We start from the raw sequence: 25,701 nt of genomic DNA on the forward strand, positions 1-25,701 counted from the left end.
GGTGGAACCGATTTGCTGATGCACTGCCACAACTTTTATATATTTTTTATATATAAATTGTAGAAATGTAGAAATAAATGTAAATTTAAAATAACTTCCAGCTCTACATTTTACAAGTTGTAAAATACGACATTGTTCAGTTCCAGATGCACCAATGACAAACTGAGGCTTATTACTGTTCAAATTTCACTTGTGTTGCTTAAGAAGTATTAGATTGTTCATTATGTTTTGTGAAAATTTCCATTTCATTAAAAGTGAACATTGTCTGAATGCACTTGAATGTGGCCCTTGAATTAAAATGAGTTTGACACCCCTGATACAGAGATGAATGTATCTTCCTGTAAATTCTCATTTTGCTTTTCATGTGTTTGCCCTTTAAAAAAATCCAACCTCCAATTTAAAAAAAGCGCTTTACTCCAGATGAAGTTGTGTGAAGTTGGATTTTACGTGAAGTACGTGATGGCATCAGTGGCATGAGGCAGCAGCGGCACCCACAGGATGAAGCGAGTTGGGCTCTCCCTGGAGGAGGAGAGCTGAACAGCAACTCAACTGTTTTTCCATCCGACAGAATAAGTCCGTTGGAATGTCAGGAAACTGTAGGCCACCTTCCAGCTATTACTTAACCATTTTTTAAAATCTTGAGAGTATTAGACTGTCTTTTTTTGCAACATTAATGCTAAATACAAGCATTTAACTGCTTTGCTAGACGTCTCTGTTGTTTTGCATTTCCTTAAAAGGCCTATATTCCTGTGATGTTGCGTTTATGTGCCGTCTGTTCGACTTTACTGCACTGCATTTTGCACTTTCTCGTTTGCTCTAAATAGGCTGGTGTGATTTTTTTTCTTTAAAAGCCACAAAAAAAAAAAACAACAACCCAAAGACTGTTCTGCCCTCACGCATTTAGATGGCGATCTAGCACTCCGGACAGTTGCATCAGTTCCTGTGTGTGCGCATAAAAAAACGAAAAGAAAAAGGAGACTGTGCCGTGGCTGCTCCACGCTACTTTTTATTCCCAGGACGCAGAATAGTAATAAATCCTCCTCTGCTAAAGGAAAAAAAAGGCTGTGATCATAATAAAGACGTCACCCTCCTGCTCGGGTTGGTTCAAGCGAGCCAAGTGCGCAGCTATTTGTAAGCTAACAACAACAACCTCCAGCACCATGCCCGTGGATAACGTAGGGATTTCTGTAAGATCCCCTCGCCGTGTGGAGACGAGATCTGCGTCAGATCCATAGCAAGAGGCAGCCTTTTAAATTGCTCCGGATCTGCCTTCTTTAAAAATATATACAGAGAGAGAGAGGGGACTTGATCGCGTTGTGGGCTGTTGTCGCAACAAATAGGACGCAAGACGAGGATTTTGAAGGTATTTAATAACTGCGACACTGGATGTACAGATCTGGACGTGCACACGCCGTGCGCCGGGATAGCGTGCCGTCATTGTTGGTGCTCTCGGTGCGCACGTCTTTAGAGTGTTCTACATTTAAAGGGGTGCTGTGTGGCTGCGTTGGCACGGGGTTGCACCTACAGGACGCAGCGCACTTCATAGCTGTGGCTGCGCACGCCTCGTAGTCCAGAGGAAGCGAATTGAAAAAAACAAAAAAAACAAACCCGCGCCGTGGCAGTTTCCTGGCCTCGTTTTTGCTTGTGTGTTTATTTGAAATCATGTTTTAGCTCAAACGGGGAAGTTGATATCCAGTGAGGCGGTTATGAAAGCCAGAAAAACTGTACTACGCACTTTTCTGCTCTGCTTTTCCGAAGAGGCACGCCCACTCCTGAGCAATGTGGATGCCCCGTGCTGTTAAATTCGTAGACTTCATCCATTGATGCACACATTCCACTGTGTGTTGGTCAGGATTTAAGCAGATGCCTCCTGATATTTAAAAAAAAACCCAGCAGCCTACCATGTGCAGTTTAAAGCACACTGCTGGAAGACATTTTTGCATTAGGTGTCTATTTTATTTTGTCAACAGAGGGGGGCAGTCTTTCAGAAAAGCTTCCACTGAGAGTGAATGGGGAAGTTTAATGCTGAGAGTTAGTATTGTGACAAGATAATTAATTGAAGCAGAGGAAGGCACACCAGAACTATTGATTGTGAGCATGTCACCACCTACAAGTTTAGAATCTGTCTGAGGTGATACTGTGAAGCTAATTTTGGACTGTTTTGTCATGTTGCATCTTTCTGTTTTCAAAGAGTCATGGAGGAAACAGCTGCAGCAGCCCCAGCCCCTAGCACCGGTGTCACCCCACCAACTCCAAGACCTCAACCTACCTCCTTCGTACCCTCCCGCAGCCTGCTAGAGTGGAGACGGAGGGTCAAGTCGGAGTACATGCGCCTTCGCCAATTAAAACGCCTTAAAAAAGCAGAAGAGGTCAAGGTGGGTGCAGTCAGTTCTTAACAGCCTGCTGGTGAAACACTAAGATGTGCAGTTTGTGTACACTGATTGTGTACATGGCGTGGGGGAGCTGCAGCAGGTGCTCGTTCGGTGTGTGAATTTTTTTGTCTGTTTTACCTCCAGACCCTGTTCATGTCCAACCGGCAAAAGATTGAGGAGCAGACGAATCTCCTGAACTCAGAGTGGTCCAAGCTCAGGATTCAGTCCATTCCTCTGTCAACTTCTAGCGGAGCTCTGGCTAACAAGAAGGTGTGTGTGGCTCAGTCTTCATATTCCAGTCCAGGGCCGCTCTGGCTCTCTACTCGTAATCCAATCTGCTCTTATAGTGCGAGTGTGTTGTAAGAAAACTCCTTAATGTCCATCATGTTGAGTCCTCCATGTTCATATAACGGTGACTCTGTGGGAGCTCATAACGCAAACAGCCTGAGGACATATCGCCATCTCTCTCTTCCCACATGCTGTTAAGCTGCTATATATCGTGTTGCCCTGTTTGGGGTCAAGCAGCCAATTTGATTATGTAGTTATAAAACTGCCCAGCTGTGATGAATATTGTTGTAAAATCTGATCAACCCACCTCTGGTTCTCTTCCAGATGTGCACAGTCGAGTTCGGCTTCCCTGGATTCAAAGCTCAAGCCATCGCCATGAGGCCGCTGTCAACGGTTGCAGGAATCCCCTTCATGTACTCCTGGTCGCCTCTGCAGCACAACTTCATGGTATGATGAACCACACGAGGTGCTTTAACATCTACAGAGCACTTTATTTTGTTTTGTGTGACTATTTTACCAGACTCTCACTTTTTGAGATTTTTATGCGCTAAATGGAAACTGGGCCTGCTCCTCTGTAAGCTGATTAAATTCCTGGTCCACCGAACATCTAAACCAGTTGGAAAAACCCAAGAACACATCAAGCTGAAACCTTCTTTGTTCCGCAGAAGATTTATTTCGAAAATACATCTGCAAAAAAGGCATTGAACAGAACCTGCTCGCAATAGGATTTGGTTTGCATTTCTTTATTTTCAGTGAACCTACGCTTTAACTGTGGAATATCTGTGAGCAAATGTTTGCTATACCGGGCGGTCACGTCACTGTCTTTACGCAAGGTTTTGTTTTCTAGGTAGAAGATGAGACGTTCCTGCACAACATCCCCTACATGGGTGATGAGGTGCTGGAGCAGGACGAGGCCTTTCTGGAAGAACTCATCGACAACTATGATGGTGTCCATGGTGACAGAGGTATGTGCATAATGCTATGTCCCATTAAATTCTAATAATATAACCATTGTTGCTTTACTTTTTACCATCTCTTAATGTGTGTGGAAGTCAGATATTTAAGATATAAGCTATGCCAATTTCTGACATGTTAATTGTTTCCCAGAGGGTGGGTTCATCAGCGACGAGATCTTTAAAGAACTTGTGGAGGCCTTGAGCCAGTACTCTGACCATGAGGAGGAGGAAGAGGAGGAGGCGGCAGCAGCACCGGCAACGGTGGAGGTGACGGTGAAAAAAGATGACGAGAGAGTGATGAGGAGGAGCGCAGTGGAGGGTTCTGAAGAAAATAAAGCCGGAGCTGTGACGTTCATCAGGAGGAAGAGGAGAAGCACTGCTGACGGTGAGTCTTCAGCGGTGCATTTGTGCATTCAGACTCTGTGAGAGGGCTGAACAAGGCTCGCACTGTTCCTCTCATTACACTGTACAGCTGCCGCAAGGTCGCCCTGCCACAGCAGTTCTCGAACTGGCATTGTTTGCTTTTAAAGCTGCCCCTGTGTGGCTGCTGTGTGTGAGGGAACCTGTTTGTCCATGACACTGATATGGCCTGGCTCTAATTACAAAACTGAACCACCTCTCAAACAAGGCTTTAAAGGAAACTAAGGTGTATACACGGTCTGCCAACACCTAGTGATAGTGAAATGGAAGCATGCTGTCATTCAACTTGTGGTTCACAAGCACATGTGTGCAGGAAAGGGGTCCACAAATACAAGATGGTATCATAAAAACGACTCTGTTCTTATTACATCATGATTTACGCAGAGGGCTGTTATTGCTAACTGGCCTTGAGAATTGTGAAAACAACACCATTGCAAAATGTTTATAAGAACATGTTACATCATCCTTTATTTGTCAATCTGTATCAAATCCTGTTGTGTGGCCTAATCTGGGTTGTTTGTGTTCACTGTGTCCCAAAGTGAGGGACGTGTCCAGCAGCAAGAAGATCCCCAACGATCAGATATTTACAGCCATCGCCTCAATGTTCCCCTACAAGGGCACCACGGAGGAGCTGAAGGAAAAGTAAGAAAAGTGCAGTCAATCCAGGGATCTATGTGCACAATGCTCAGCAGTCCGTTGCTTAGTGTTCACCATGGAGACGCAAGCTGTCAGGGAGGAAAGTAATAATGGTGGCTCCCTTTCAGGCTCTCTGACTCAAAGGAGTAGTTGCATCAGCATCTGAAAGAGCCTCACTTAGAAAGAAATGTCTTTGCCCAACACTAGTGCGCACACTTAAATGAGCATACGAATACTGTGCCGCAAAGAAGTGACACATCGCAAATAAAGCTTTCCATACATCCCGTGCAGGTACAAGGACCTCTTGGAGCCCCCCAGCCCAGTGAAGCTGCCTCCCCTCTGCACCCCCAACCTTGATGGACCTTTTGCAAAGTCTGTGCAGAGGGAGCAGTCATTGCACTCCTTCCACACTCTCTTCTGCAGACGTTGCTTCAAATACGACTGCTTCCTTCACCGTAATGACTTGTCTTACTTTTATTTTGAAACTGAGATAAATACATGTAGCATCCAGGATCTTTCTTTCTTTTTTTACATACAGCTGCTAACTAATCATCTGATGTACAGTAAGGAGTCAAAATCTGTTTCTGCCTCAGCTTTTCATGCCACACCCAATGTTTACAAGAGGAAGAGTAAGGAGATCCGCATGGAGACTGAACCATGTGGTGTGGACTGCTTTCTGTTACAGGTATGCAAATAATTATTTAACTGATTGGAGCATTATGTACTCTGGAGTGCTTCCTGTATCTTGTTGTTTATTATGTTTCTCATTTTTGTCATCCCTGGTCCTGTTGTTAAAGAAAGGGGCAAAAGAGTTTGTGGATCAGAACATGTTACGATCACAGAGATCTCGGAGACGACGGAGACAGCAGCGTCCCACCAGTTCCACTTGTCCTGGACCGTCCGGGTCCCCAGAGGAAGGCAAAGAGGGCGACAGTGACCATGAAACCACCTCCTCCTCAGGTAACAGGCTGATCTCACAGGAATGGAGATTTCCGCTTTCTCAGCTACTCTTAAATAAAAGTACAAATCTGGTTCATTCTGGTAATACAGTGAAGTCTGTGTGCTCTGTGGGTTGGTACAGTATAGTCACTATTTATTTTAATGTGTTTCTGAGACTGTGAGTCATTTTATGACTGAGTGGATGCATCATTTACCATAACCTTCCCCAAATCCCCCCTTTTCTGGAAGGCTATCTGCCCTGACTGATTGCAGCTCTTCAGAAAAGTGAAATTTGGCTCGAGATGACATGTTTTGCTCTCTTCTCTGTCTCCCCTTTTGCATCTTTTCTCAATATCAGCTCTCTTTTTGCCAAGCAAAATATTCATTAGTTTCGCATGCATCAAGCCTCAACATAAACACTTTGTACCCTCTCCCCCTCCTCCTACAGTGCCTTTTTCCCCTTTTTTAAAAAAAAATTGAATCGATATTTTCATGTGGAGAGCAGCAGGAGGGAAATGATAGCAATCTCCTCTGGCTCTTTATCCTCTTCTATTTCATCCTGAAGAGCTCAGGTTGTTGCTAATCGCCATCAGAGCCTTACTGAAAGTCCCTGTTAGTTGTGGAAACCGCTGGTGCTCAGCCAGTGACTCAGCAGACTCTCTCACACGTGTCGAGATAATGTGGAAAAAACAGATTGTGGAGCAGATTAATAAAGATACTCAGTGCTGGAGCATGTGGCCACAGCAATGCTGCATTCAGCCTGTTGCCAGGCAACATTCTGCTCTGTGCCTTGAGCTGTGGGTGTTCAAGCATCAGTGCTGAATATCCAAAACGCTAAATCTAAACGCAAGGTCCCCTGTGTGTGTACATAGAAACACAAAAACTGCATCCAGAAAAAAAAAAAAAAAATCTGTGGGGGCTTTCAATACTACTACCAATTTGTGTGTGCAGATAAAAGCTAACTTTCCTCAGACTGGATAATTTTTATAAAGTGTTAGCGTGTGCAGCTGATTTTCTGTAGATTAATAAATTATGGCTAAAACTTTCTGAGAAGAGGAGTTAGTCAGCGATACTTAGGTATCTGTGTATGTTTCTGTATCTGTGTTGAATCAGAGGGGAATTCACGGTGCCAGACTCCCACTAAGCCACATCCAGGGGATGAGGACGGGGAGCAGCAGGCGTGCTGTGTGGTCCAGTGGAGTGGGGCAGAGGAGTCGCTGTTCAGGGTGCTGCACGGCACATACTTCAACAACTTCTGCTCCATCGCTCGCCTTATCGGTACCAAGAATTGCAAAGAGGTAAAATACTCACGCTTTATACACTGCTTGTCCAAAAAAAATTGCCACTTGGATTTAACTAAGCATATAAGTAAGAGCCTTCCATTAGTTAATTACTACAGTGATGAATATGCTTCAACTGCAACAACTTATTTAAGCCTAGCTGATGCAGTGGGGACCTTCTCATTTCTTAAACGACCATGTTGGAAGACATATCCTGTGGTCGTAGAAAGGATGTTTGTCAAATTATTAGCCTGCATCAAGCAAAGAAAACAACTAAGGAGATTTCTGAAACTACTAAAATCAGGTTAAGAACTGTCCAACGTATTAAAACCTGGTAGGATAGTGGTGAACCATCATCTTCGAGGAACAAATGTGGTTGGAACAAACTCTTAGATGATTGTGATCTGAGATCACTTAATCGTTTGCTGAAATCATATAAGAAATCAACAGTAGAACTCATGGCTATGTTTAATAGTCAAAGTAAGAGCATTTCCACACGCACAGTGCAAAGGGAACTCAAAGGATTGGGAATAAACAGCTGTGTAGCTCAAAGAAAACCACTGATCAGCAAGGCTGATCAAAATATAAATTCAATTTGCTATGGAGCATAAAGATGGGAATCTGGAGCAATGAAACAAGGTCATGTGGTCTGATGTGTCCGGATTTACCCTGTTCGAAAGTAAAGTGCACATCAGGGTAAGAAGAGAGGCGGATGAAGAGATTCACTCATCATGTCTGTGGGGGTTAGGGTTTAGCAACGTTGTGTTTCTGATCAGGTCTTTCCATCATTTTCCATCATCTAAACTATGACGTTTTAGTGACATTTTGGACGAAATACTAAAGTATGACGTGTTTGTGACATTTTGGATGACCTACTGAACCATGATATTTTTTTCCACATTTTGGACGACATACTAAAGTTTGACTTTTTTTCCACATTTTGGATGACATATAAAGTATGACGTGTTTGACATTTTAGATGACATATAAAGTATGACGTGTTTGACATTTTAGATGACATATAAAGTATGACGTTTTTTTTCCACATTTTGGATGACGTACCAAACATGACGTTTTTTTCCATATTTTGGACGACATACTAAACTATGACGTTATTTTTTTGCACAATTTGGACGACATACTAAACTATGACTTTTTAGTGACATTTTGGATGACATACTAAACTATGACGTTTTTTCCACATTTTGCACGACATACTAAACTATGACGTTTTTTCCACATTTTGCACGGCATTCTAAATTGTGACATTTTGGACGACATACTAAACTATGACGTTTTTTTCAAAATTTTGGACGACATACTAAACTATGACATTTTTTTCCACATTTTGGACGACATATAAAGTATGACGTGTTTGACATTTTGGACGACATACTAAAGTATGACGTTTTTTTTCTACATTTTGGATGACATACCAAACATGACGTTTTTTTCCATATTTTGGACGACAAACTAAACTATGATGTTTTTGTGACGTTTGGACGACATACTAAACTATGACGTTATTTTTTTGCACAATTTGGACGACATACTAAACTATGACTTTTTAGTGACATTTTGGATGACATACTAAACTATGACGTTTTTTCCACATTTTGCACGACATTCTAAATTGTGACATTTTGGACGACATACTAAACTATGACATTTTTTTTTCTACATTTTGGACGACATACGAAAATGTGACATTTTTTATTCCACATTTTGGACAAAATACTAAACTATGACGTTTTTTCCACATTTTGCACGACATTCTAAATTGTGACATTTTGGACGACATACTAAACTGTGACGTTTTTTTCCACATTTTGCACGACATTCTAAATTGTGACATTTTGGATGACATACTAAACTATGACATTTTTGTGACATTTTGGACGACATTCTAAACTATGACATTTTTTTCCACATTTTTGACGACATACTAAACTATAACGTTTTTTCCACATTTTGCACGACATTCTAAATTGTGACATTTTGGACGACATACTAAACTATGACGTTTTTTTCCACATTTTGGACGACATACTAAACTGTGACGTTTTTTTCCACATTTTGCACGACATTCTAAATTGTGACATTTTGGATGACATACTAAACTATGACTTTTTTTCCACATTTTGGACGACATACTAAACTATGACGTTTTTTCCACATTTTGCACGACATACTAAATTGTGACATATTGGACGATATACTAAACTATGACCTTTTTTTCCACATTTTGGACGACATACTAAACTATGACATTTTTTCCACATTTTGGACGACATACTAAACTATGACGTTTTTTCCACATGTTGCACGACATACTAAATTGTGACATTTTGGACGACATACTAAACTTTGACGTTTTTTCCACATTTTGGACAACATACGAAACTATGACATTTTTTTTTCCACAGTTTGGACGACATAGTAAACTATGACGTTTTTTCCACATTTTGCACGACATACTAAATTGTGACATTTTGGACGACATACTAAACTTTGACGTTTTTTCCACATTTTGCACAACATACTAAATTGTGACATTTTGGACGACATACTAAACTATGACATTTTTTTTTCCCACATTTTGGACGACATACGAAAATGTGACATTTTTTTTTCCACATTTTGGACGACATACTAAACTATGACGTTTTTTCCACATTTTGCATGACATACTAAATTGTGACATTTTGGACGACATACTAAACTATGACATTTTTTTTCTACATTTTGGACGACATACGAAAATGTGACATTTTTTTTTCCACATTTTGGACGACATACTAAACTATGACGTTTTGGACGACATACTAAACTATGACGTTTTTTCCACATTTTGGACGACATACTAAACTATGACTTTTTTTCCACATTTTGGATGACGTACGACTCATGACTTTTTTCCACATTCTGGACGCCATACTAAACTATGACCTTTTTTTCCACGATTTGGACAACATACTAAACTATGACCTTTTTTCAAAATTTTGGACGACATACTAAACTATGACGTTTTTTCCACATTTTGCACGACATTCTAAATTGTGACATTTTGGACGACATACTAAACTATGACGTTTTTTTCCACATTTTGGACGACATACTAAACTATGACGTTTTTTCCACATTTTGCACGGCATTCTAAATTGTGACATTTTGGATGACATACTAAACTATGACGTTTATTCAAAATTTTGGACGACATACTAAACTATGACATTTTTTCCACATTTTGGACGACATTCTAAATTGTGACATTTTGGACGACATACTAAACTATGACGTTTTTTCAAAATTTTGGACGACATACTAAACGATGACGTTTTTTTCCACATTTTGGACAACATACTAAACTATGACGTTTTTTCCACATTTTGCACAGGATTCTAAATTGTGACATTTTGGACAACATACTAAACTATGACCTTTTTTCAAAATTTTGGACGACATACTAAACTATGACCTTTTTTTCCACATTTTGGACGATATACTAAACTATGACATTTTTTCCACATTTTGGACGACATACTAAACTATGACGTTTTTGGACGACATACTAAACTATGACTGTTTTTCCACATTTTGGACGACATACGAAACTGACATTTTTTTTTTCCACATTTTGGACGACATACTAAACTATGACGTTTTTTCCACATTTTGCACGACATTCTAAATTGTGACATTTTGGACAACATACTAAACTATGACTTTTTTTCCACATTTTGGATGACGTACGACTCATGACTTTTTTCCACATTCTGGACGCCATACTTTAGTATGACTTTAGTATGACTTTGACCTTTTTTTCCACGATTTGGACAACATACTAAACTATGACCTTTTTTCAAAATTTTGGACGACATACTAAACTATGACGTTTTTTCCACATTTTGCACGACATACTAAATTGTGACATATTGGACGACATACTAAACTATGACCTTTTTTCAAAATTTTGGACGACATACTAAACTATGACGTTTTTTCCACATTTTGGACGACATACTAAACTATGACATTTTTTTTCCACATTTTGGACGACATACTAAACTATGACGTTTTTTCCACATTTTGCATGACATACTAAATTGTGACATTTTGGACGACATACGAAACTATGACATTTTTTTTTCCACATTTTGGGCAACATACGAAACTATGACATTTTTTTTTTTCCACATTTTGGACGACATAGTAAACTATGACGTTTATTCCACATTTTGCACGACATACTAAATTGTGACATTTTGGACGACATACTAAACTATCACCTTTTTTTCCACATTTTGGACGACATACTAAACTATGACATTTTTTCCACATTTTGGACGACATTCTAAATTGTGACATTTTGGACGACATACTAAACTATGACATTTTTTTTTCCACATTTTGGACGACATACTAAACTATGACGTTTTTTCCACATTTTGCACGACATACTAAATTGTGACATATTGGACGACATACTAAACTATGACCTTTTTTCAAAATTTTGGACGACATACTAAACTATGACGTTTTTTCCACATTTTGGACGACATACTAAACTATGACATTTTTTTTCCACATTTTGGACGACATACTAAACTATGACGTTTTTTCCACATTTTGCATGACATACTAAATTGTGACATTTTGGACGACATACGAAACTATGACATTTTTTTTTTCCACATTTTGGGCAACATACGAAACTATGACATTTTTTTTTTTCCACATTTTGGACGACATAGTAAACTATGACGTTTATTCCACATTTTGCACGACATACTAAATTGTGACATTTTGGACGACATACTAAACTATCACCTTTTTTTCCACATTTTGGACGACATACTAAACTATGACATTTTTTCCACATTTTGGACGACATACTAAACTATGACGTTTTTGGACGACATACTAAACTATGACGTTTTTTCCACATTTTGCACGACATTCTAAATTGTGACATTTTGGACAACATACTAAACTATGACTTTTTTCCACATTCTGGACGCCATACTAAACTATGACCTTTTTTTCCACGATTTGGACAACATACTAAACTATGACCTTTTTTCAAAATTTTGGACGACATACTAAACTATGATGTTTTTTCCACATTTTGCACGACATTCTAAATTGTGACATTTTGGACGACATACTAAACTATGACCTTTTTTTCCACATTTTGGACGACATACTAAACTGTGACGTTTTTTTCCACATTTTGCACGACATTCTAAATTGTGACATTTTGGATGACATACTAAACTATGACTTTTTTTCCACATTTTGGACGACATACTAAACTATGACGTTTTTTCCACATTTTGCATGACATACTAAATTGTGACATTTTGGACGACATACGAAACTATGACATTTTTTTTTCCACATTTTGGGCAACATACGAAACTATGACATTTTTTTTTTCCACATTTTGGACGACATAGTAAACTATGACGTTTATTCCACATTTTGCACGACATACTAAATTGTGACATTTTGGACGACATACTAAACTATGACGTTTTTTCCACATTTTGGACGACATACTAAACTATGACGTTTTTTCCACATTTTGCACGACATACTAAATTGTGACATATTGGACGACATACTAAACTATGACCTTTTTTCAAAATTTTGGACGACATAGTAAACTATGACGTTTTTTCCACATTTTGCACGACATACTAAACTATGACATTTTTTTTTCCACATTTTGGACGACATACTAAACTATGACGTTTTTTCCACATTTTGCACGACATTCTAAATTGTGACATTTTGGACGACATACTAAACTATGACATTTTTTCCACATTTTGGACGACATACTAAAGTATGACGTTTTTGGACGACATACTAAACTATGACGTTTTTTCCACATTTTGCACGACATTCTAAATTTTGACATTTTGGACAACATACTAAACTATGACTTTTTTCCACATTCTGGACGCCATACTAAACTATGACCTTTTTTTCCACGATTTGGACAACATACTAAACTATGACCTTTTTTCAAAATTTTTGACGACATACTAAACTATGATGTTTTTTCCACATTTTGCACGACATTCTAAATTGTGACATTTTGGACGACATACTAAACCATGACGTTTTTTTCCACATTTTGGACGACATACTATAAACTGTGACGTTTTTTTCCACATTTTGCACGACATTCTAAATTGTGACATTTTGGATGACATCCTGAACTATGACTTTTTTTCCACATTTTGGACGACATACTAAACTATGACGTTTTTTCCACATTTTGCACGACATACTAAATTGTGACATTTTGGACGACATACTAAACTATGACGTTTTTTCCACATTTTGCACAACATACTAAATTGTGACATTTTGGACGACATACTAAATTATGACGTTTTTTTCCACATTTTGGACGACATACTAAACTATGACTTTTTTTCCACATTTTGGATGACGTACGACTCATGACTTTTTTCCACATTCTGGACGCCATACTAAACTATGACCTTTTTTCCACGATTTGGACAACATACTAAACTATGACCTTTTTTCAAAATTTTGAACGACATACTAAACTATGACGTTTTTTCCACATTTTGCACGACATTCTAAATTGTGACATTTTGGACGACATACTAAACTATGACGTTTTTTTCCACATTTTGGACAACATACTAAACTATGACGTTTTTTTCCACATTTTGCACGACATTCTAAATTGTGACATTTTGGACGACATACTAAACTATCACCTTTTTTTCCACATTTTGGACGACATACTAAACTATGACATTTTTTCCACATTTTGGACGACATACTAAACTATGACGTTTTTGGACGACATACTAAACTATGACGTTTTTTCCACATTTTGCACGACATTCTAAATTGTGACATTTGGACAACATACTAAACTATGACTTTTCCACATTCTGGACGCCATACTAAACTATGACCTTTTTTCCACGATTTGGACAACATACTAAACTATGACCTTTTTTCAAAATTTTGGACGACATACTAAACTATGATGTTTTTTCCACATTTTGCACGACATTCTAAATTGTGACATTTTGGACGACATACTAAACTATGACGTTTTTTTCTACATTTTGGACGACATACTAAACTATGACATTTTTTTTCCACATTTTGGACGACATACTAAACTATGACGTTTTTGGACGACATACTAAACTATGACGTTTTTTCCACATTTTGCACGACATTCTAAATTGTGACATTTTGGACAACATACTAAACTATGACTTTTCCACATACTGGACGCCATACTAAACTATGACCTTTTTTTCCACGATTTGGACAACATACTAAACTATGACCTTTTTTCAAAATTTTGGACGACATACTAAACTATGATGTTTTTTCCACATTTTGCACGACATTCTAAATTGTGACATTTTGGACGACATACTAAACTATGACCTTTTTTCAAAATTTTGGACGACATACTAAACTATGACGTTTTTTCCACATTTTGGACGACATACTAAACTATGACATTTTTTTTCCACATTTTGGACGACATACTAAACTATGACGTTTTTTCCACATTTTGCATGACATACTAAATTGTGACATTTTGGACGACATACGAAACTATGACATTTTTTTTTTCCACATTTTGGGCAACATACGAAACTATGACATTTTTTTTTTTCCACATTTTGGACGACATAGTAAACTATGACGTTTATTCCACATTTTGCACGACATACTAAATTGTGACATTTTGGACGACATACTAAACTATCACCTTTTTTTCCACATTTTGGACGACATACTAAACTATGACATTTTTTCCACATTTTGGACGACATACTAAACTATGACGTTTTTGGACGACATACTAAACTATGACGTTTTTTCCACATTTTGCACGACATTCTAAATTGTGACATTTTGGACAACATACTAAACTATGACTTTTTTCCACATTCTGGACGCCATACTAAACTATGACCTTTTTTTCCACGATTTGGACAACATACTAAACTATGACCTTTTTTCAAAATTTTGGACGACATACTAAACTATGATGTTTTTTCCACATTTTGCACGACATTCTAAATTGTGACATTTTGGACGACATACTAAACTATGACCTTTTTTTCCACATTTTGGACGACATACTAAACTGTGACGTTTTTTTCCACATTTTGCACGACATTCTAAATTGTGACATTTTGGATGACATACTAAACTATGACTTTTTTTCCACATTTTGGACGACATACTAAACTATGACGTTTTTTCCACATTTTGCATGACATACTAAATTGTGACATTTTGGACGACATACGAAACTATGACATTTTTTTTTTCCACATTTTGGGCAACATACGAAACTATGACATTTTTTTTTTTCCACATTTTGGACGACATAGTAAACTATGACGTTTATTCCACATTTTGCACGACATACTAAATTGTGACATTTTGGACGACATACTAAACTATGACGTTTTTTCCACATTTTGGACGACATACTAAACTATGACGTTTTTTCCACATTTTGCACGACATACTAAATTGTGACATATTGGACGACATACTAAACTATGACCTTTTTTCAAAATTTTGGACGACATAGTAAACTATGACGTTTTTTCCACATTTTGCACGACATACTAAACTATGACATTTTTTTTCCACATTTTGGACGACATACTAAACTATGACGTTTTTCCACATTTTGCACGACATTCTAAATTGTGACATTTTGGACGACATACTAAACTATGACATTTTTTCCACATTTTGGACGACATACTAAAGTATGACGTTTTTGGACGACATACTAAACTATGACATTTTTTCCACATTTTGCACGACATTCTAAATTTTGACATTTTGGACAACATACTAAACTATGACTTTTTTCCACATTCTGGACGCCATACTAAACTATGACCTTTTTTTCCACGATTTGGACAACATACTAAACTATGACCTTTTTTCAAAATTTTTGACGACATACTAAACTATGATGTTTTTTCCACATTTTGCACGACATTCTAAATTGTGACATTTTGGACGACATACTAAACCATGACGTTTTTTTCCACATTTTGGACGACATACTATAAACTGTGACGTTTTTTTCCACATTTTGCACGACATTCTAAATTGTGACATTTTGGATGACATCCTGAACTATGACTTTTTTTCCACATTTTGGACGACATACTAAACTATGACGTTTTTTCCACATTTTGCACGACATACTAAATTGTGACATTTTGGACGACATACTAAACTATGACGTTTTTTCCACATTTTGCACAACATACTAAATTGTGACATTTGGACGACATACTAAATTATGACGTTTTTTTCCACATTTTGGACGACATACTAAACTATGACTTTTTTTCCACATTTTGGATGACGTACGACTCATGACTTTTTTCCACATTCTGGACGCCATACTAAACTATGACCTTTTTTTCCACGATTTGGACAACATACTAAACTATGACCTTTTTTCAAAATTTTGAACGACATACTAAACTATGACGTTTTTTCCACATTTTGCACGACATTCTAAATTGTGACATTTTGGACGACATACTAAACTATGACGTTTTTTTCCACATTTTGGACAACATACTAAACTATGACGTTTTTTTCCACATTTTGCACGACATTCTAAATTGTGACATTTTGGACGACATACTAAACTATCACCTTTTTTTCCACATTTTGGACGACATACTAAACTATGACATTTTTTCCACATTTTGGACGACATACTAAACTATGACGTTTTTGGACGACATACTAAACTATGACGTTTTTTCCACATTTTGCACGACATTCTAAATTGTGACATTTTGGACAACATACTAAACTATGACTTTTCCACATTCTGGACGCCATACTAAACTATGACCTTTTTTTCCACGATTTGGACAACATACTAAACTATGACCTTTTTTCAAAATTTTGGACGACATACTAAACTATGATGTTTTTTCCACATTTTGCACGACATTCTAAATTGTGACATTTTGGACGACATACTAAACTATGACGTTTTTTTCTACATTTTGGACGACATACTAAACTGTGACGTTTTTTTCCACATTTTGCACGACATTCTAAATTGTGACATTTTGGATGACATCCTGAACTATGACTTTTTTTCCACATTTTGGACGACATACTAAACTATGACGTTTTTTCCACATTTTGCACGACATACTAAATTGTGACATTTTGGACGACATACGAAACTATGACATTTTTTTTTCCACATTTTGGGCAACATACGAAACTATGACATTTTTTTTTTCCACATTTTGGACGACATAGTAAACTATGACGTTTATTCCACATTTTGCACGACATACTAAATTGTGACATTTTGGACGACATACTAAACTATGACGTTTTTTCCACATTTTGCACAACATACTAAATTGTGACATTTTGGACGACATACTAAACTATGACATCTTTTTTTTCCACATTTTGGACGACATACTAAACTATGACGTTTTTTCCACATTTTGCACGACATACTAAATTGTGACATTTTGGACGACATACTAAACTATGACATTTTTTTTTCTACATTTTGGACGACATACGAAAATGTGACTTTTTTTTTTCCACATTTTGGACGACATACTAAACTATGACGTTTTTTCCACATTTTGCACGACATTCTAAATTGTGACATTTTGGACGACATACTAAATTATGACGTTTTTTTTCCACATTTTGGACGACATACTAAACTATGACTTTTTTTCCACATTTTGGATGACGTACGACTCATGACTTTTTTCCACATTCTGGACGCCATACTAAACTATGACCTTTTTTTCCACGATTTGGACAACATACTAAACTATGACCTTTTTTCAAAATTTTGGACGACATACTAAACTATGACGTTTTTTCCACATTTTGCACGACATTCTAAATTGTGACATTTTGGACGACATACTAAACTATGACGTTTTTTTCCACATTTTGGACGACATACTAAACTATGACGTTTTTTTCCACATTTTGCACGACATTCTAAATTGTGACATTTTGGACGACATACTAAACTATCACCTTTTTTTCCACATTTTGGACGACATACTAAACTATGACATTTTTTCCACATTTTTGACGACATACTAAACTATGACGTTTTTGGATGACATACTAAACTATGACGTTTTTTCCACATTTTGCACGACATTCTAAATTGTGGCATTTTGGACAACATACTAAACTATGACTTTTTTCCACATTCTGGACGCCATACTAAACTGTGACCTTTTTTTCCACGATTTGGACAACATACTAAACTATGACCTTTTTTCAAAATTTTGGACGACATACTAAACTCGAAAAGCACTCGAAGAGTGCAGACCTCCACCAAGGATAGAGGAAAACAGGAAACCCATGCAGTAAAGGATCATGAGCTGGAATCGAACCCGCATCTCTGACACAGTTCTGTTTACGAATCACCTTCTTAACCAGTTGAGCTATCTGGACACCTTGTTCTAATTTGTTGGACGACATACTAACCTATGATGTTTTTGTCATATTTTGGACCACATACTAAAACATACTAAAAAATTCAAAGTGATCTGGAGTCCAGGATCCTTTCCGGATTGCCACCAAAATTAAATCAGCTCTTCCTCTTACCATAGTCTACATGGCCTCAAAATTTCATGTGAATCTGCCCAGGCGTTTTTGAGTTATCTTGCTAAAAGACAGAGAGACAGACACACAAACGCCAGGTGTCACATAACCTCCTTGGCGGAGGTAATGAACACTTAAAGATAACTCGAAAAGCACTCAGAGAGTGCAGACCTCCGCCAAGGATAGGGAGGAAAACAGGAAACCCATGCAGTAAAGGATCATGAGCTGGAATCGAACCTGCATCTCCGACACACTTCTGTTTACAAATCACCTTCTTAACCAGTTGAGCTATCTGAACATCTTGCTCCAATTTGTTGGACGACATACTAACCTATGATGTTTTGTCCTATTTCGGACCACATACTGAAACATACTAAAATATTCAAAGTGATCCAGAATCCAGGATCCTTTCCGGATTGCCACCAAATTAAATCAGCTCTTCCTCTTACCATAGTCTACATGGCCTCAAAATTTCATGTGAATCTGCCCAGGCGTTTTTGAGTTATCTTGCTAAATGACAGACAGACAGACAGACACACACACACACACCGGGTGTCACATAACCTCCTTGGCGGAGGCAACTATGATGTTTTAGTGACACTGTGGACGACATACTAAAGTATGACGTGTTTGTGACATTTTGGACGACCTACTAAACTATGACGTTTTTTTTCCACATTTTGGATGACGTACCAAACATGACGTTTTTTCCACATTTTGGACGACATACTAAACTATGACGTTTTTGTGACGTTTTGGACGACATACTAAACTATGATGTTATTTTTTGCACATTTTGGATGACATACTAAACTATGACGTTTTTCTGACATTTTGGACGACATACTAAACTATGACGTTTTTGGACGACATACTAAACTATGACTGTTTTTCCACATTTTGGATGACATACTAAACTATGACATTTTTGTGACATTTTGGACGACGTACCTGGAATTGAGGGGAATTTGGAATATCTTGAGCTAGAATTCTGACTGTTGAGATCTCAAACCAGAATTTGTATCAGTTATAGTTCAGCTGCAGTTATTTTGCATTTCATATTCAGCTTCAGTTGAATTGTCGGTATCTGTAATGTGAACCTGGTACTGAAGTATGACGCGTTTGTGACATTTTGGACCATGTACTGAAGTATGACATGTTTATGATATTTTGGACGACATACTAAACTATGACGTTTTCTGACATTTTGGACGACATACTAAACTATGACGCTTTAGTGACCTTTTGGATGACGTACGAAACATGATTTTTTTTTCCACATTTTGGATGACATACTAAACTATGACATTTTTGTGACACTTTGTATGACGTACTGAAGTATGACGCGTTTATGACATTTTGGATGACATACTAAACTATGACGTTTTTCCACATTTTGGACAACATACTAAACTATGACCTTTTTGTGACATTTTGAATGAGAGACTAAACTATGACATTTGTTTCCACCTTTTGGACGACATACTGAAGTATGACATTTTTTTCCACATGTTGGACGACATACTAAACTATGACATTTTTGTGACATTTTGGACGACATCCTAATCTATGACTTTTTTTTCCACATTTTGGATGACATACAATTGATGAGTTTTTTTCACATTTTTCATGACATGGTAAACAGTCAAATTATTTCAAATTTTAGTTGATCTAATAGTTGATTTTTGTGGCATTTTTGATGACATCCTAAACTTTGACATTTTTCTCACATTTTGGCCCACATACTACACAAGTGAATCAAGTGGAATTTTTTGACACCATCATCAGATTTTGTACACCCACCTGTAGTGTCTCAAAGTGCTTTATAAAGGCATTTACACGCATTCTCCAATACTACCATATAACAGGCTTTGAAGTGTAGTTTATCTTTAAAATGCCAGGTTCTGGCATCACGAAATGTTGAGCCATAATGTACCATTGAGTAGTGGAACAGAAAACAAAATGAATGCACACAATGACATAAAGAATGGCTACAAATAGAAAACAAAGGAAGAAATGTGAAGTGAAATAAGCCTTGAATTTTGAGAAATAGCACTAAAAGCACTGCCACAATTGTGTGTCATTAGCTTTCCCATCTGTTGTTTACTAGTTGTAATAACTATGAAATGCAGTTTTGCAATGTCTATCTACGAACTCTCGCTACCAACTCTCTGAAACTTGTGTACAGTTGTTTTGAAATTAAGTAGAAAACAGACTTGCGTTGCTAATTTCTAGTGTATTTGCGTCAGTGTGAGTGTAATAACACATGCATGCACATGCTTTGCCTGTGGTTTTATGGTGTGGATAATTGGGCTGACTGCAGAGAGAATGGCATGTGGTACCATAAACAGGGATGCTTACCAGATGTGACGTCTCTTCATATCTCTCATGATGCAATTGTTCAGACATTCCCAGGCTCATGTCATTTGAGCTTCATTTGGTCTGTGCACAAGACCGCAAAGAGAGCAAATTGCAACTTCTAAATGAGATTTCAGGTTGTTTATGTTTTTTTACTTCTGGTGCCTCCAGTGTAGAAGAAGTGCAACAATCGTTAACCCATCTAAGACATGTTTAGGCAGCCTCATCACTCCACATCCAACTCTTGTAGCCCCTCTTGTCTCAAAACCAGACAAGTTCAGACTCTGTATTGGACCACCACTGCCTTGCTGATCGTCAGAGGCCCCCGCCCACTGCTTCACTCAGTGGAAACGCTGAAACCAGCTGCATCATTATGAATGTCTGTGTTCTAGGGAAGAGGCCAAATCTGGGTTTTGGCAGGCAGAAGTGGTTGAGTGTGTGTGCACACAGATGCATGTGTATGTCTGACCTCTGCAATGCCTGTTTTGATAGGAGGGAGGGTGGTCAGGATGTTCTGTGGCATAAGCGCAGCGATATGATTCTCAGGTTGCACAACATAATAACAATAAGGAGAGCAGAAATTTCTTCATGGTTGTGGACAATTGTGTTGAATATGCAGGATGAGATGTCGTTTTTGTTTCCCCACGGTGTACCGAGTTTGCAGTGAAGAGGTTCTGATTCATCGTGTTCCTTTGGAGGATGGAGGAATTCTCGCCTCAGAAGAAGAAACGAAAACACAGGCAAGATATCGACTCTTATCTCTTCCTCTGTCACCTTCTCACATTTTTTCCCCCAGAATAAGCCTTGAGGGATTAATTAACTGAAACAGGAATGGAGCAGTGTCAGAGCAGTCTGACAAAGTTGATTGAACCCTGCCTTTGTCTTTGTTTGATGTTGCAGGTTATGGGCAAAGATTCAGCTAAAGAAAGGTATGTTTTGTGACTATCGCTACACTGTGCCCTCTGACATAAAAACACAGCCTTCCATGCCAGTCTGAGGGCTTTGTCCTCTGTTGCTCCAGATAACTCGTCCAATTCAGGTGTACAACTATCAGCCATGTGACCACCCGACCACCCCTGCGACAGCTCCTGCCCATGTGTGATGACCCAGAATTTTTGTGAGAAGTTCTGCCAGTGCGAGCACGAGTGTGAGTCTCACCTTCCTCGTTCACCTGTGTCACCAGCCTCTCACATACTGGAACAATTTTTTCTGTCCTCTAGCACACAAAACACATGAGTAGGCTGCTCTTTGGTGCGATGCTTCCGAGAATATTGTTTGTCATAACCACATTTTCCAGTTGAAAGATCTCCAACAGTTTTGAAGCCATTTTCTGCCAAGCCACAATAGAGCAGGGCAGCAGAATGTAAAATGATTCTGCAGGATTCTGGCAGCGGTTAGAGGAGAAACTGTCCTCTGGCGGGATAGGTGGGTGTCTGTTTAACGCAGAGCTGCGTTCATAATGAGGCATTCGCTGCTGCAGCAATGACCCAGAACTGTGTTTTCTGAATGGCCACACGGTGGAGGAGTGCATTTTGCATTTTGCTCTCTGGAGACTTGACAGAAGAGAGAGAACGGATAAGATGAAGTAAACATTTTGCAATGATTTGGAAAGGATGGGGTTTGCCTCATTTGTTCATAGTGCAGTGCTTCGGTCACCTTCTCTCCCCCCTCCCTCTTCCTGTTACCATCGCTCTTCCCGTAGCAGAGGGGAGCTGGGCCAAACAGGAAGCAGCCCCCAGTTCCACATGTGCGTGCTCTAAAGACTTGGAGGAATCAAAGGGATATGACAGGCTCTGTCTGATATACAACATCATCTCCAACCATCAGTATGAGTCCAGGACAGCTTCAGCTAAACAATGCTTGATGATACAGACGCATAAAACCCACACAGGCTGGGAACGAGAGGTTAAGACGGCACAGCAGACGAGAGAAATGCTGCCTGGAGGCTCTTGTTCCGGACAGTTTTCTCCAAGCAGAGGCTGCCTTGGAAAGACATTTTGGTTATTCATGCCCTCTGTTCATCTGCCCGGAGGGTGTTATTACAGTCCTCAAAACTGTATTCAGCATATCTGCCAGCAGAGGTCTCTTACTGATGAACCTCTCAATAGTGCTGAGCTCCTGCGCTGCAACTGCATTTTGAGGAGGAATTATTTATCATAATCATATCGTGTCTGTCAAGTCACATAATATATTGTATTCCTGTAGCAATTTGCTCGCAAACCTTGTCAGCAATTTCCCTTTCAAGCAGCTGTGCGCCTAAATGTTTTCCAGGCCAGAACCGCTTCCCAGGCTGCAGGTGTAAGACTCAGTGCAACACTAAACAGTGTCCCTGCTACCTGGCTGTGAGGGAGTGTGACCCAGATCTGTGCATGACCTGCGGTAGCTGCCGACCACTGGGACAGCAAGCAGCTCCTGTAAAAACTGCAGCATCCAGAGAGCCTGAAAAAGGTACACTGGGGATTAATGTTTAAAAAACTGCATACTAGGTGTGTTGGTCCGTTTAAGTAGGGGTAGTTTGGAGGTGTTGCACATAAATTATAAGCCCTGGACCTTCCCTTTTAGCACCTGGCTGTTGGCGTCCGTCAAGACGTCGCCGGGGGTGGGGCGCTTCATCAAAGAGCCTGTTCAAAAGAAATGATTCATCTCTGATACTGCGGAAGAGGCAGTCCATGGCACCTTTAATTCAGATTTTATTTCCAAATGTATTATCCATAAGCTGTCAGCGTGTTGAAGTGGTGGCACTCACAGCATATGTTTTCCTGTCTGCGTGTTTTTGCATGAGCAGCTGATCGTCCCCAGGATGAGGCAGACCGACGTGGAGGATCTATGGACAAGTACATGGTCTATCTTTCCTTTTCAACATTGAACAATGGCAAGTATTCCCCGTCCTGTTTTGCTGCTATACCACCAGACGTCTTAACTACGTTAAGAAATCCTTCAATTATTCTGTGATGTCTCAGTAGACTTTGGTCGTGGAGCCACGCGAAAGGGGAACAAAATCCGCTTTGCAAATCATCCGCTTAATTCCCAAACTGCTACGCTAAAGGTGAGCGTGTGTGTCCATCTTCATTAGCTATGTGGAGACGGAGGGGTGCTGTTGGCTGACGTTGTGTTTGCTGCCGTTGCAGTGGTGATGGTGAACGGAGACACCGCATCGGAATCTTCGCCAAACGAGCTATTCGCAAGGAGAGGAGCTCTTCTTTGACTACAGGTAGAGTCACAGGCCTTTTTGTGACTCTCCATCAGCTGCAAAGTAAAATAAAAAAAAAAAAAGAAAAAGTCGCTGTGCATTGTGACTGAATAACTGCCCTCTAGATATACCGTACACTAACTCACTTACTTCATTTTCCTCCCACAGATACAGCCAAGCAGATTGCCCTCAATATGTGGGAATAGAGAGGAGGTAGACATGGCTTAGCTTCATCATCTGCCCGCCTCCCATAACCTCTCCGTAACTCCTTCAGCCTCCCACTAATGCTTCTGTCCTTCTCTGCAGCATCACATCTAGCTGACAAAGTCTCTATTGACAGTCGCTGTCTCTGCCTCTCTGCTGCACTTCCAAAAATAGAAAAGTCCCTCCCTGCGGTTTGCAGGTGCTGCTGCTGCACTGCAAACGCAGCACCATCTCCTCTTCATCTGCCCAGAACCCACCCACCTACCTGTAAGACTGTATACGCCAAGCTTATTAAACTAAACTATTTAAAGTGGAAATACTATTAATCGGTATCGCTTACTGACCAAGAGGATCACACGTTATTTTTTTTTATTTTTATTCCATCTTGTCAAAGCAAAGAGGCTGCAATTACCCATTACTCAGTGTGTTACCCTCCGCAGTTTTGTTACTGTACTTATAGACTGGCTTTTGTTTGACATCTCAATACGTAACGCAAGTTTAAACCAGTGAAATGCATGTGCTGTCTTTTGACAAAACCATCCGTTAAACATGTTTAGCCACAGCATTAGCTTCAGTCAGATGCTGTTTCCTGTGCAGTCACTCAGTATTGTAGTATGATGTACCCTCTGACTGTTCCACAGAGAAACGTGATCGGGGTTCGGCAGCTTGATTTGTTCCCCTGTGAACCTTTCAGTGGCTAGCATCAACACCACGTCTTTATGGTAAAAAAAGAAAACTAAGTTAATGTGCATTTATATCATTGTCTGCAAAAATAGGCAACCAGACGAGAAACCGACTGACTGATGTAACCCGTAGATGGTGGTGAAGAGATCTCATCCCTTCTTTCGTTTTCCGCATGATCCCATTATGGTACTCGGAGCAAAAGGTTATCATCACGTTACATGATCTTGAAACCTTCACACTTAATAATTATGACATAAACCAGTCACAGAGTAAATGTCTTCCTTTTAAAAATCAAAAAAAGTGCCAAAATAAGTCCACACAGAAAAGTGCTGCAATGGATATGGCCTTGTTGCATAATTAGCAATGCTGTGTTGAAGGTAAGCTTTACAAGGAATACAAGAAAATTGTCGCGTTTGACCAATATTGAATTCCCCACATGTGAATGTAAAATATCATTTCTCATTGTTTTTATTTGTTTTTTTTACATCACATTTGCCCATTCGCCCTGTTTTTCATTTGTAAAACATTTTTAAAAAGCCCACTATGAAATGAGATCTTTCTCAGTAGAGATGAACAAAATGGAGTTTAATGCTATGTACAGTGTATGCCTATAAAAATAAAACTTTAACTTTATACATTAACAACGCTGTCCTCGTCCTTGTTTTCTGCGAATAATCCGCCTCACACCA

At 38.9% G+C, this 25,701-nt stretch overlaps 1 protein-coding gene and 1 long non-coding RNA gene across 3 annotated transcripts; one reads left to right on the forward strand and one right to left on the reverse strand.

The window, feature by feature from the left end:
- Positions 1-613: 613 nt before the first annotated feature.
- On the forward strand, positions 614-25,656 carry ezh1 (enhancer of zeste 1 polycomb repressive complex 2 subunit). The gene is given in 25 exon segments (XM_051941504.1): positions 614-1,363; positions 2,192-2,375; positions 2,517-2,642; positions 2,985-3,107; positions 3,508-3,625; positions 3,768-4,001; positions 4,576-4,678; positions 4,964-5,127; positions 5,266-5,357; positions 5,470-5,632; positions 6,725-6,922; positions 21,592-21,647; positions 21,649-21,674; positions 21,835-21,863; positions 21,956-21,969; positions 21,971-22,001; positions 22,004-22,081; positions 23,206-23,315; positions 23,317-23,339; positions 23,341-23,348; positions 23,966-23,980; positions 24,063-24,077; positions 24,080-24,112; positions 24,115-24,145; positions 24,293-25,656. Coding segments are annotated over 24 exon segments (2,019 nt in total). The 5' UTR covers positions 614-1,363; positions 2,192-2,195; the 3' UTR covers positions 24,342-25,656.
- Positions 11,286-18,104, reverse strand: LOC127531630 (uncharacterized). 2 transcript variants are annotated; one of them, XR_007938764.1, is made up of 6 exons: positions 16,549-17,739; positions 16,255-16,367; positions 14,350-15,490; positions 12,880-12,918; positions 11,929-12,529; positions 11,286-11,390 (listed from the first exon to the last, which is right to left on the reverse strand). It is a non-coding gene; the product is annotated as an uncharacterized LOC127531630 (long non-coding RNA). The 2 variants fall into 2 exon arrangements; XR_007938763.1 differs by lacking the exons at positions 16,255-16,367; positions 16,549-17,739 and adding an exon at positions 17,751-18,104.
- Positions 25,657-25,701: the final 45 nt, after the last annotated feature.

This window comes from Acanthochromis polyacanthus, chromosome 21 (genome assembly GCF_021347895.1).
Source record: "Acanthochromis polyacanthus isolate Apoly-LR-REF ecotype Palm Island chromosome 21, KAUST_Apoly_ChrSc, whole genome shotgun sequence".
NCBI classification, from domain to species: Eukaryota; Metazoa; Chordata; class Actinopteri; family Pomacentridae; genus Acanthochromis; species Acanthochromis polyacanthus.